Genomic DNA, 12887 nt, shown 5'->3' with positions numbered 1-12887 from the left:
GTACAGTATGGGCTAATAGCAGTAATGAAATGTACAGCATAGGCTAATAGCAGTAATGCAATGTACAGTATGGGCTAATAGCAGTAATGAAATGTACAGTATGGGCTAATAGCAGTAATGAAATGTACAGTATGGGCTAATAGCAGTAATGCAATGTACAGTATGGGCTAATAGCAGTAATGAAATGTACAGTATGGGCTAATAGCAGTAATACAATGTACAGTATGGGCTAATAGCAGTAATGAAATGTACAGTATGGGCTAATAGCAGTAATGAAATGTACAGTATGGGCTAATAGCAGTAATGAAATGTACAGTATGGGCTAATAGCAGTAATGAAATGTACAGTATGGGCTAATAGCAGTAATGAAATGTACAGCATATTATAGCAGTAATGAAATGTACAGTATGGGCAAATAGCAGTAATGAAATGTACAGTATGGGCTAATAGAAGTAATGCAATGAACAGTATGGGCTAATAGAAGTAATGCAATGGACAGTATGGGCTAATAGCAGTAATGAAATGTACAGTATGGGCTAATAGCAGTAATACAATGTACAGTATGGGCTAATAGCAGTAATAAATGTACAGTATGGGCTAATAGCAGTATTGAAATGTACAGTATGGGCTAATAGCAGTAATGAAATGTACAGCATGGGCTAATAGCAGTGCAATGTACAGTATGGGCTAATAGCAGTAATGAAATGTACAGTATGGGGCAGTAATAATAGTATGGGTTAATAGCAAATGTACAGTACGGGCTAATAGCAGTAATGAAATGTACAGTATGGGCTAATAGCAGTAATGAAATGTACAGTACGGGCTAATAGCAGTAATGAAATGTACAGTATGGGCTAATAGCAGTAATGAAATGTACAGTATGGGCTAATAGCAGTAATGAAATGTACAGTATGGGCTAATAGCAGTAATGAAATGTACAGTATGGGTTAATAGCAGTAATGTAAGTATGGGTATAGCAGTATGAAATGTACAGTATGGGCTAATAGCAGTAATGAAATGTACAGCATGGGCTAATAGCAGTAATGAAATGTACAGTATGGGCTAATACAGTAATGAAATGTACAGTATGGGTTAATAGCAGTAATGAAATGTACAGTATGGGTTAATAGCAGTAATGAAATGTACAGTATGGGCTAATAGCAGTAATGAAATGTACAGTATGGGCTAATAGCAGTAATGAAATGTACAGCATGGGCTAATAGCAGTAATGAAATGTACAGTATGGGCTAATAGCAGTAATGAAATGTACAGTATGGGCTAATAGCAGTAATGAAATGTACAGTATGGGCTAATAGCAGTAATGAAATGTACAGTATGGGCTAATAGCAGTAATGAAATGTACAGTATGGGCTAATAGCAGTAATGAAATGTACAGTATGGGCTAATAGCAGTAATGAAATGTACAGTATGGGCTAATAGCAGTAATGAAATGTACAGTATGGGCTAATAGCAGTAATGAAATGTACAGTATGGGCTAATAGCAGTAATGAAATGTACAGTATGGGCTAATAGCAGTAATGAAATGTACAGTATGGGCTAATAGCAGTAATGAAATGTACAGTATGGGCTAATAGCAGTAATGAAATGTACAGTATGGGCTAATAGCAGTAATTTAATGTACAGTATGGGCTAATAGCAGTAATGAAATGTACAGTATGGGCTAATAGCAGTAATGAAATGTACAGTATGGGCTAATAGCAGTAATGAAATGTACAGTATGGGCTAATAGCAGTAATGAAATGTACAGTATGGGCTAATAGCAGTAATGAAATGTACAGTATGGGCTAATAGCAGTAATGAAATGTACAGTATGGGCTAATAGCAGTAATGAAATGTACAGTATGGGCTAATAGCAGTAATGAAATGTACAGTATGGGCTAATAGCAGTAATGAAATGTACAGTATGGGCTAATAGCAGTAATGAAATGTACAGTATGGGCTAATAGCAGTAATGAAATGTACAGTATGGGCTAATAGCAGTAATGAAATGTACAGTATGGGCTAATAGCAGTAATGAAATGTACAGTATGGGCTAATAGCAGTAATGAAATGTACAGTATGGGCTAATAGCAGTAATGAAATGTACAGTACGGGCTAATAGCAGTAATGAAATGTACAGTATGGGCTAATAGCAGTAATGAAATGTACAGTATGGGCTAATAGCAGTAATGAAATGTACAGTATGGGCTAATAGCAGTAATGAAATGTACAGTATGGGCTAATAGCAGTAATGAAATGTACAGTATGGGCTAATAGCAGTAATGAAATGTACAGTATGGGCTAATAGCAGTAATGAAATGTACAGTATGGGCTAATAGCAGTAATTTAATGTACAGTATGGGCTAATAGCAGTAATGAAATGTACAGTATGGGCTAATAGCAGTAATGAAATGTACAGTATGGGCTAATAGCAGTAATGAAATGTACAGTATGGGCTAATAGCAGTAATGAAATGTACAGTATGGGTTAATAGCAGTAATGAAATATACAGTACGGGCTAATAGCTTTAATGAAATGTACAGTACGGGCTAATAGCAGTAATGAAATGTACAGTACGGGCTAATAGCAGTAATGAAATGTACAGTATGGGCTAATAGTAGTAATGAAATGTACAGTACGGGCTAATAGCAGTAATGAAATGTATAGTATGGGCTAATAGCAGTAATGAAATGTACAGTATGGGCTAATAGCAGTAATGTAATGTACAGTATGGGCTAATAGCAGTAATTAAATGTACAGTATGGGCTAATAGCAGTAATTAAATGTACAGCATAGGCTAATAGCAGTAATGCAATGTACAGCATGGGCTAATAGCAGTAATGAAATGTACAGTATGGGCTAATAGCAGTAATGAAATGTACAGTATAGGCTAATAGCAGTAATGCAATGTACAGCATGGGCTAATAGCAGTAATTAAATGTACAGTATGGGCTAATAGCAGTAATACAATGTACAGTATGGGCTAATAGCAGTATTGAAATGTACAGTATGGGCTAATAGCAGTAATGAAATGTACAGCATGGGCTAATAGCAGTAATGCAATGTACAGTATGGGCTAATAGCAGTAATGAAATGTACAGTACGGGCTAATAGCAGTAATGAAATGTACAGCATGGGCTAATAGCAGTAATGCAATGTACAGTATGGGCTAATAGCAGTAATGAAATGTACAGTATGGGTTAATAGCAGTAATGAAATGTACAGTATGGGCTAATAGTAGTAATGCAATATAGAGTACGGGCTAATAGCAGTAATGAAATGTACAGTACGGGCTAATAGCAGTAATGAAATGTACAGTATGGGTTAATAGCAGTAATGAAATGTACAGTATGGGTTAATAGCAGTAATGAAATGTACAGTATGGGCTAATATTAGTAATGAAATGTACAGTATGGGCTAATAGTAGTAATGCAATATACAGTACGGGCTAATAGCAGTAATGAAATGTACAGTACGGGCTAATAGCAGTAATGAAATGTACAGTATGGGTTAATAGCAGTAATGAAATGTACAGTATGGGTTAATAGCAGTAATGAAATGTACGGTATGGGCTAATAGCAGTAATGAAATGTACAGTATGGGCTAATAGCAGTAAAGAAATGTACAGTATGGGCTAATAGCAGTAAAGAAATGTACAGTATGGGCTAATAGCAGTAAAGAAATGTACAGTATGGGCTAATAGCAGTAATGAAATGTACAGTATGGGCTAATAGCAGTAATTTAATGTACAGTATGGGCTAATAGCAGTAATGAAATGTACAGTATGGGCTTATAGCAGTAATGAAATGTACAGTATGGGCTAATAGTAGTAATGAAATGTACAGTATGGGCTAATAGCAGTAATGAAATGTACAGTATGGGCTAATAGCAGTAATGAAATGTACAGTATGGGCTAATAGCAGTAATGAAATGTACAGTATGGGCTAATAGCAGTAATGAAATGTACAGTATGGGCTAATAGCAGTAATGAAATGTACAGTAATGGCAGTAATTTAATGTACAGTATGGGCTAATAGCAGTAATGAAATGTACAGTATGGGCTAATAGCAGTAATGAAATGTACAGTATGGGCTAATAGCAGTAATGAAATGTACAGTATGGGCTAATAGCAGTAATTTAATGTACAGTATGGGCTAATAGCAGTAATGAAATGTACAGTATGGGCTAATAGCAGTAATGAAATGTACAGTATGGGCTAATAGCAGTAATTTAATGTACAGTATGGGCTAATAGCAGTAATGAAATGTACAGTATGGGCTAATAGCAGTAATGAAATGTACAGTATGGGCTAATAGCAGTAATGCAATGTACAGTATGGGCTAATAGAGGTAATAAAATGTACAGTATGGGCTAATAGCAGTAATGAAATGTACAGCATGGGGTAATAGCAGTAATGAAATGTACAGTATGGGCTAATAGCAGTAATTTAATGTACAGTATGGGCTAATAGCAGTAATGAAATGTACAGTACGGGCTAATAGCAGTAATGAAATGTACAGTACGGGCTAATAGTAGTAATGAAATGTACAGTACGGGCTAATAGCAGTAATGAAATGTATAGTATGGGGTAATAGCAGTAATGAAATGTACAGTATGGGCTAATAGCAGTAATGTAATGTACAGTATGGGCTAATAGCAGTAATTAAATGTACAGTATGGGCTAATAGCAGTAATTAAATGTACAGCATAGGCTAATAGCAGTAATGCAATGTACAGCATGGGCTAATAGCAGTAATGAAATGTACAGTATGGGCTAATAGCAGTAATGAAATGTACAGTATAGGCTAATAGCAGTAATGCAATGTACAGCATGGGCTAATAGCAGTAATTAAATGTACAGTATGGGCTAATAGCAGTAATACAATGTACAGTATGGGCTAATAGCAGTATTGAAATGTACAGTATGGGCTAATAGCAGTAATGAAATGTACAGCATGGGCTAATAGCAGTAATGCAATGTACAGTATGGGCTAATAGCAGTAATGAAATGTACAGTATGGGTTAATAGCAGTAATGAAATGTACAGTATGGGCTAATAGTAGTAATGCAATATACAGTACGGGCTAATAGCAGTAATGAAATGTACAGTACGGGCTAATAGCAGTAATGAAATGTACAGCATGGGCTAATAGCAGTAATGCAATGTACAGTATGGGCTAATAGCAGTAATGAAATGTACAGTATGGGTTAATAGCAGTAATGAAATGTACAGTATGGGCTAATAGTAGTAATGCAATATACAGTACGGGCTAATAGCAGTAATGAAATGTACAGTACGGGCTAATAGCAGTAATGAAATGTACAGTATGGGTTAATAGCAGTAATGAAATGTACAGTATGGGTTAATAGCAGTAATGAAATGTACAGTATGGGCTAATAGTAGTAATGAAATGTACAGTATGGGCTAATAGTAGTAATGCAATATACAGTACGGGCTAATAGCAGTAATGAAGTGTACAGTACGGGCTAATAGCAGTAATGAAATGTACAGTATGGGTTAATAGCAGTAATGAAATGTACAGTATGGGTTAATAGCAGTAATGAAATGTACAGTATGGGCTAATAGCAGTAATGAAATGTACAGTATGGGCTAATAGCAGTAAAGAAATGTACAGTATGGGCTAATAGCAGTAAAGAAATGTACAGTATGGGCTAATAGCAGTAAAGAAATGTACAGTATGGGCTAATAGCAGTAATGAAATGTACAGTATGGGCTAATAGCAGTAATTTAATGTACAGTATGGGCTAATAGCAGTAATGAAATGTACAGTATGGGCTAATAGCAGTAATGAAATGTACAGTATGGGCTAATAGTAGTAATGAAATGTACAGTATGGGCTAATAGCAGTAATGAAATGTACAGTATGGGCTAATAGCAGTAATGAAATGTACAGTATGGGCTAATAGCAGTAATGAAATGTACAGTATGGGCTAATAGCAGTAATGAAATGTACAGTATGGGCTAATGGCAGTAATTTAATGTACAGTATGGGCTAATAGCAGTAATGAAATGTACAGTATGGGCTAATAGCAGTAATGAAATGTACAGTATGGGCTAATAGCAGTAATCTAATGTACAGTATGGGCTAATAGCAGTAATGAAATGTACAGTATGGGCTAATAGCAGTAATGTAATGTACAGTATGGGCTAATAGCAGTAATGCAATGTACAGTATGGGCTAATAGCAGTAATGCAATGTACAGTATGGGCTAATAGCAGTAATGTAATGTACAGTATGGGCTAATAGCAGTAATGTAATGTACAGTATGGGCTAATAGTAGTAATGCAATGTACAGTATGGGCTAATAGCAGGAATACAATGTACAGTATGGGCTAATAGTAGCAATGCAATGTACAGTATTGGCTAATAACAGGAATACAATGTACAGCATGGGCTAATAGCAGTAATGCAATGTACAGTATGGGCTAATAGCAGTAATGAAATGTACAGTATGGGCTAATAGCAGTAATGAAATGTACAAGTATGGGCTAATAGCAGTAATTCCAAATAAACTTTTTCATCAAATAAAACGTATATTTTATTTTGATACATCAAATTAAATCTGTGACCTTCTTACAACAATTCCATTTGGCTTAGTAGAACCCCCCAGCCCATCTTAGACAAGGCTTAGACTCTTAGGGGTTAATAGATGTCTCTCTAGCAACTATCCCTGGTGAGACAGATTCTTCTCAGATCTGAGAATAGTGAGAATGTCTCTTTCTGACTAATAAACTCTCAGTGGAATGCCTTATCACTTATCGCCATGGTAATTAACAGCTCAAGAGAAACCAGAGACCATCACCCCCTGTCATGTGATCCTGGTGGACTGGACTCCAACAGCGTTTTTTTCTGTGTGGCCTTGCTCCCAACCGTTAACTTCAGCCTCTCAACCTATAACAAGCACTTAACCACAACCACGACACTGACCTTCAACCTGACCCACTCTGGGTATGCACAAGAGACAAAATAAACTCAACAAAAAAAGATATGTCCCTTTTTCAGGACCCTGTCTTTCATAGATAACTCATAAGAATTCAAATAACTTTACAGATCTTCATTGTAAAGGGTTTTAACACTGTTTCCCATGCTTGTTCAGTGAACCATAAACAATTAATGAACATGCACCTGTGGAACGGTCGTTAAGACACTAACAGCTTACAGACGGTAGGCAATTAAAAGGTCACAGTTATGAAAACTTAGGACACTAAAAGAGGCTTTTCTACTGACTCTGAAAAACACCAAAAGAAAGATGCACAGGGTCCCTGCTCACCTGTGTGAATGTGCCTTAGGCATGCTGCAAGGAGGCATGAGGACTGCAGATGTGGCCAGGGCAATAAATTGCATACTGTGAGACGCCTAAGACAGTGCTACAGGGAGACAGGAGGGACAGATGATCGTCCTCGCAGTGGCAGACCACGTGTAACAACACCTGCACAGGATCGGTACATCTGAACAGCACACCTGTGGGACAGGTACAGGATGGCAACAACAACTGCCCGAGTTACACCAGGAATTCACAATCCTTCCATCAGTGCTCAGACTGTCCACAATAGGCTGAGAGAGGCTGGACTGAGGGCTCGTAGGCCAGACATCACCGGCAACAGCGACGCCTATGGGCACAAACCCACCGTCGCTGGACCAGATTGGACTGGCAAAAAGTGCTCTTCACTGACGAGTCGTGGTTTTGTCTCACCAGGGGTGATGGTCGGATTCGCGTTTATCGTTGAAGGAATGATCGTTACACCGAGGCCTGTACTCTAGAGCGGGATTTGGAGGTGGAGGGTCCGTCATGGTCTGGGGCGGTGGGTCACAGCATTATTGGACTGAGCTTATTGTCATTGCAGGCAATCTCAACACTGTGCGTTACAGGGAAGACATCCTCCTCCCTCATGTGGTACCCTTCCTGCAGGCTCATCCTGACATGACCCTCCAGCATGACCCACCAGCCATTCTGCTTGTTCTGTGCGTGATTTCCTGCAAGACAGGAATGTCAGTGTTCTGCCATGGCCAGCGAAGAGCCCGGATCTCAATCCCATTGAGCACATCTGGGACCTGTTGGATCAGAGGGTGAGGGCTAGGGCCATTCCCCCCAGAAATATTATGACCTTCCTTCTGGAAGAGTAGGGTAACATCTCACAGCAAGAACTGGCAAATCTGGTGCTGTCCATGAGGAGGAGATGCACTGCAGTACTTAATGCAGCTGGTGGCCACACCAGATACTGACAGTTACTTTTGATTTGGACCCCCCTTTGTTCAGGGACACATTATTCCATTTCTGTTAGTGACATGTCTGTGGAACTTGTTCAGTTTATGTCTCAGTTGTTGAATCTTGTTATGTTCATACAAATATTTACACATGTTAAGTTTGCTGAAGATAAACACAGTTGACAGTGAGAGGACGTTTCTTTTTTTGCCGCGTTTAGAGAGAAACGGAGAGGGGAGGGAGAGCGAGAGAAAAGAGGGAGAGATTGGGTTTGTTGTTGGATATAAAGCAGTTCATAGTCCTAGGTATGTTGGAGCCCGCTGTGTCCTCCTTTCCATTCAGTTATATTTCCTGTGGGATCATCTTGTTTTCTTCCTCTGTGGTATTATAAGAGCGTGGGCTCCTCACAGTAACTGAGTGCTATTGAAAAAGCATGTATTGACACCATAGGATGATAGGGAGAGGTAGAGGAGAAGAAGAAAAGGTGCAGAGAAAAGTGGAAGAGGTGCAATCACAGTTTTCCTCTGAAGAGAGAGAGCGTGTCTAGCATTACAGATCTCCTAGCAGACGGTGAGTTTACCTGCCCATGATGATGCACAGGAGGAAATGGTTCTTGGAACACTCCCCGTCTTCTATCCCACTGGGCACCCACTGGTTGAATCAACGTTGATTCCACTCCATTTCAATGGAATTACATTGAACCAAAGTGGAAAAGACGTTGAATTGACGTTTGTGCCCAGTGGGACATCACTTTGATACCTTTACATAAAGTATCTACAGCAACAACACCAAGTCGATTTGGTTTCTTTCCTCCAACACATGGAGCGAACATATTTTGTTCCGCTGGGGAAAATCTACCTTTTTTTCTTAAGTGTTTAGTAGAATTTTGTTTAGTAGAATGACTATACAATGACTCACACCTGTTTTTCCAACAACAGTCAAAGTGAAAGCTTCTCATTCGGTGAGTTGCTGGAGTTTGTTGACAGATCTTCTCTCCTGTGTGTGTGAGAGAGACGGAGCTAGTTTCCCTCTCTCCACTTCCTCCTGAGCTCTGTTTGATATTTTGCACGGTCTCCCCAGTTCGGTGTGATTTGTTGAAAAGATCCTATGTAGGAACAAACACCAGGGAGTAGCGCTTTGAATATTGGTGTGATTAAAGATGTGACTCACTCCTCTATAGGATATGTGTCTTTTAGCTCTGCTATGGCTGAGGACAGCTGATGGCTGTGTTTTATCCATCTGCGCTCTGGCTTTGTTTAGCCCTGGAGCTCTGCTTGGCTCACTGGAGCTGGTGTTTGTGTCTGTTGTGTGTGCAGTGTGTTCTGTGTGTACAATATATGCACTGCTGTGTGGTACTATGGACTGGGTGCTCCCTGCTCAGTGTGGTCTTGCTTAGATAAATGACCCCATTAGAAAGCACAGTGGGGGCGATCCGTCAGAGCCACCCTCTCCCTGCGTGCCCAGACACTGTCTGCCTGCCCACCAAATCTAATCAAATCAAATATGATTTGTCGCGCACACATATTTAGCAGATGTTATCGCGGGTGTAGTGAAACGCTTATCTTCCTAGCTCCAACGGTGCAGTCATTTACAAGTGCCACCACTCTGTTGTGGGGCTGTGTGTGTGACTGCTCTGTGTAAATGTTTGTGGTTGCAGTATGAACAGTGCGTGTGTTTGTGTGAGTGCATGTGTGCGTCTGTGAGTTTGTATGTGTGTCACAGGAGGTTGGTGGCAGCTTAATTGGGGAGGACAGGCTCATGGTAAAGGCTGGAGCGGACTGGTTTCATGGTTTCCATGTGTTTGATGCCATTCCATTTGCCCCATTCCAGACATTATTATGAGCCGTCCTCCCCTCAACAGCCTCCTGTGGTGTGTGTGAATGCATGTTGTGTGTATTTGTGAATGACCTCAAAGCGAGCACTGCTGGGAGTCAATGAGCACAGCACTCTGTGAGGCTGCGTCTCGCCTTACTAAATACAATATTAATGAGAACCTCGTAGAAAAACATGCTGAAGTCTTATTGAACCAGGACGAGGGATGAAAACGACAGAAAGAGCAGAGGAGAAGTTGTGTTCTACTTGGTGCGGTGGGCTAGCGAGGGGCGCTGGCACTGTACTGTAATGTAATGTGGGCTCGATGTGTCTGGCTGGCTCTGCAATACTAACAGTCGTCAGCGAGCATTCTGGGAGCTCATTAACGGAGTCTGGGAGCTGGAGGAAACCCGGCGGTGGGGATAGGGGAGCCAGCTCACTGAACAGAACACAGCAGCCTACCAGAACACAGTCTAGTAGTAGCAGAGCAGCTGAGGGAGAAGAGATGCTGCCTGGGCCCAGGCCAGGTCTAGGCCAGTAGAATAAACCCAGAGTGACAGCCCTGATCTAGATCTACATGGCCTTGTCTAATCCAGACAGCCCTGGCCTGCACTCATTTAAGGTTGGCCAGAGGCCAGCAGGTCCCCAACCAATAGGGAGAGGATGCAGGTATAGGGGGAGAGGGAACTTTACAAAGGCGTTAAAGCATTAAAACAGGTCTCAGTGCCCACCAGGTTATTTTGTATCTTCCCCATTCCTACCTACTGGTCCTCAGTGGATCCCTAATTCTGAAGGTGTTGTGTTCTGGACTTCTGCCTTGCTGTATCCCTCTGCTGTCAGCACTGGTGAACCAACAGGCACCGTCACATGATTCCATCCCACCCTATCAGAAAGAGGAAAGATGGCACCAGTGTGAATGTTGGACCTGACATGCTGATACATTATGTTTATCTTAATTGTGTTTGATTGTCTTATAGTCTGTTTATTGTTTGTTACCTCTTTCACGTTTCTCTGTACTCCTCTCTGTCAAATCCATTCTTTCTACCTCTTTCTCGCTCTCCTCTCCCCAAACAAACTCCCTCTCACTTTCTCTCCTCCAGAGTCGTAGCCCGCGTCACTCCCAGTCCACCCAGTCTGGGCTAGCTGAGCAGGCTGCTAAACTGTCCTTTGCCTCGGCTGAGTCTCTGGCTGAGACCATGTCTGAGGCTGACATCCCCCTGGGGTTCAGCCGAACCAACCGCTTCCGCCAGAGTCTGCCCCTGTCCCGCTCAGCCAGCCAGAACAAGCTGCGCTCCCCAGGTGAGACCCAACACCCACACTGGAGCTGGACATGACCCAGACAGTGCAGAAACTATACATGACGTGTACATGATCACGTCTTAACCTTTACCAACTACTGCTACAGTAAGACAGTGCTCCCCAGGCGAGACCCACCACACACTGTACAGATAATATACATGACATCAGTGGAGGAAGGGGAGGACCATCCTCCTCAGTGAATTCCACAAAAATAAAAAAGAGTGAAACTTTAAAACAGTTCCTTTTTAGATAAACCTATAGTAAATATATTCACATGTCACCAAATAATTGATTAAAACACACTGTTTTGCAATGAAGGTCTACAGTAATCTCAACAGCACTCTGTTGGGTATCACCATGGTGTAGCCGGAGGACAGCAAGCTTCCGTCCTCCTCTGGGTACATTGACTTCCATACAAAACCTAGGAGGCTCATGGTTCTCACCCCCTTCTATTGACTTACACAGTAATTATGGCAACTTCCGGAGGACGTCCTACAACCTATCAGAGCTCTTGCAGCATGAACTGGCATCTTGTCCACCCAATCAAAGGATCAGAGAATTAATCTAGTACTGAAAGTATAAGCTACACCTAGCTAGCACTGCAGTGCATAACATGTGGTGAGTAATTGACTCAAAGAGAGAGAAAGAAAATAGTTGAACAGTTTTGAACAAATTCATTTCTAAAAAATATTAAGGAGATGCAAGAGAAAGAAAGAGAGATGTTGAATGTTTGCCTGCTCACAGACACCACAAGCAAAGGGAAAATATAAGAGGACAGTGCGTAGATGCAAGATGGATTTAACAAGCAAAGTGATCAAGCTGTTTATTTGTGGCTGCTATGAAAGTGAACTGTTTTTGTGTGTGATCAGGGGTGTATTCATTCCACCGATTCCGTTGAAAAAAAAATCTTAAAAGGAATCAATATCAAATCAAATTAAAGTTTATTTGTCACGTGCGCCGAATACAACAGGTGTAGACTTTACAGTGAAATGCTTACTTACAGGCTCTAACCAACAGTGCAAAAAAAGGTATTAGGTGAACAATAGGTAAGTAAAGAAATCAAAACAACAGTAAAAAGACAGTGAAAAATAACATTAGCGAGTCTATATACAGTAGCGAGGCTATAACAGTAGCGAGGCTACATACAGGCACCGGTTAGTCAGGCTGATTGAGGTAGCATGTATATGTAGATATGGTTAAAGTGACTATGCATATATGATAAACAGAGAGTAGCAGTAGTGTAAAAGAGGGGTTGGCGGGTCGTGGGTGGCGGGACACAATGCACCATTTCAGCCAATGTGCCGGGGCACTGGTTGGTCAGGCCAATTTAGGTAGTATGTGCATGAATGTATAGTTCTATGCAACTATGCAGTTATGATAAACAGAGGGGCACACAATGCAAATAGTCTGGGTAGCCATTTGATTACCTGTTCAGGAGTCTTATGGCTTGGGGGTAAAAACTGTTGAGAAGCATTTTTGTCCGAGACTTGGCACTCTGGTACCACTTGCCATGCGGTAGTAGAGAGAACAGTCTATGACTGGGGTGGCTG

At 40.8% G+C, this 12887-nt stretch overlaps 1 protein-coding gene across 1 annotated transcript in view; it reads left to right on the top strand.

The window, feature by feature from the left end:
- The window catches only part of LOC115103501 (SRC kinase signaling inhibitor 1-like), a 93127-nt gene that overhangs the window by 37887 nt on the left and 42353 nt on the right, over positions 1-12887 (top strand). The window contains 1 exon segment of the mRNA XM_065006730.1: positions 11139-11337. Coding sequence (XP_064862802.1) covers positions 11139-11337 — 199 coding nt within the window.

This window comes from Oncorhynchus nerka, linkage group LG21 (genome assembly GCF_034236695.1).
Source record: "Oncorhynchus nerka isolate Pitt River linkage group LG21, Oner_Uvic_2.0, whole genome shotgun sequence".
Lineage (NCBI taxonomy): Eukaryota > Metazoa > Chordata > Actinopteri > Salmoniformes > Salmonidae > Oncorhynchus > Oncorhynchus nerka.
This window is presented reverse-complemented; position numbering and strand designations above follow the sequence as displayed.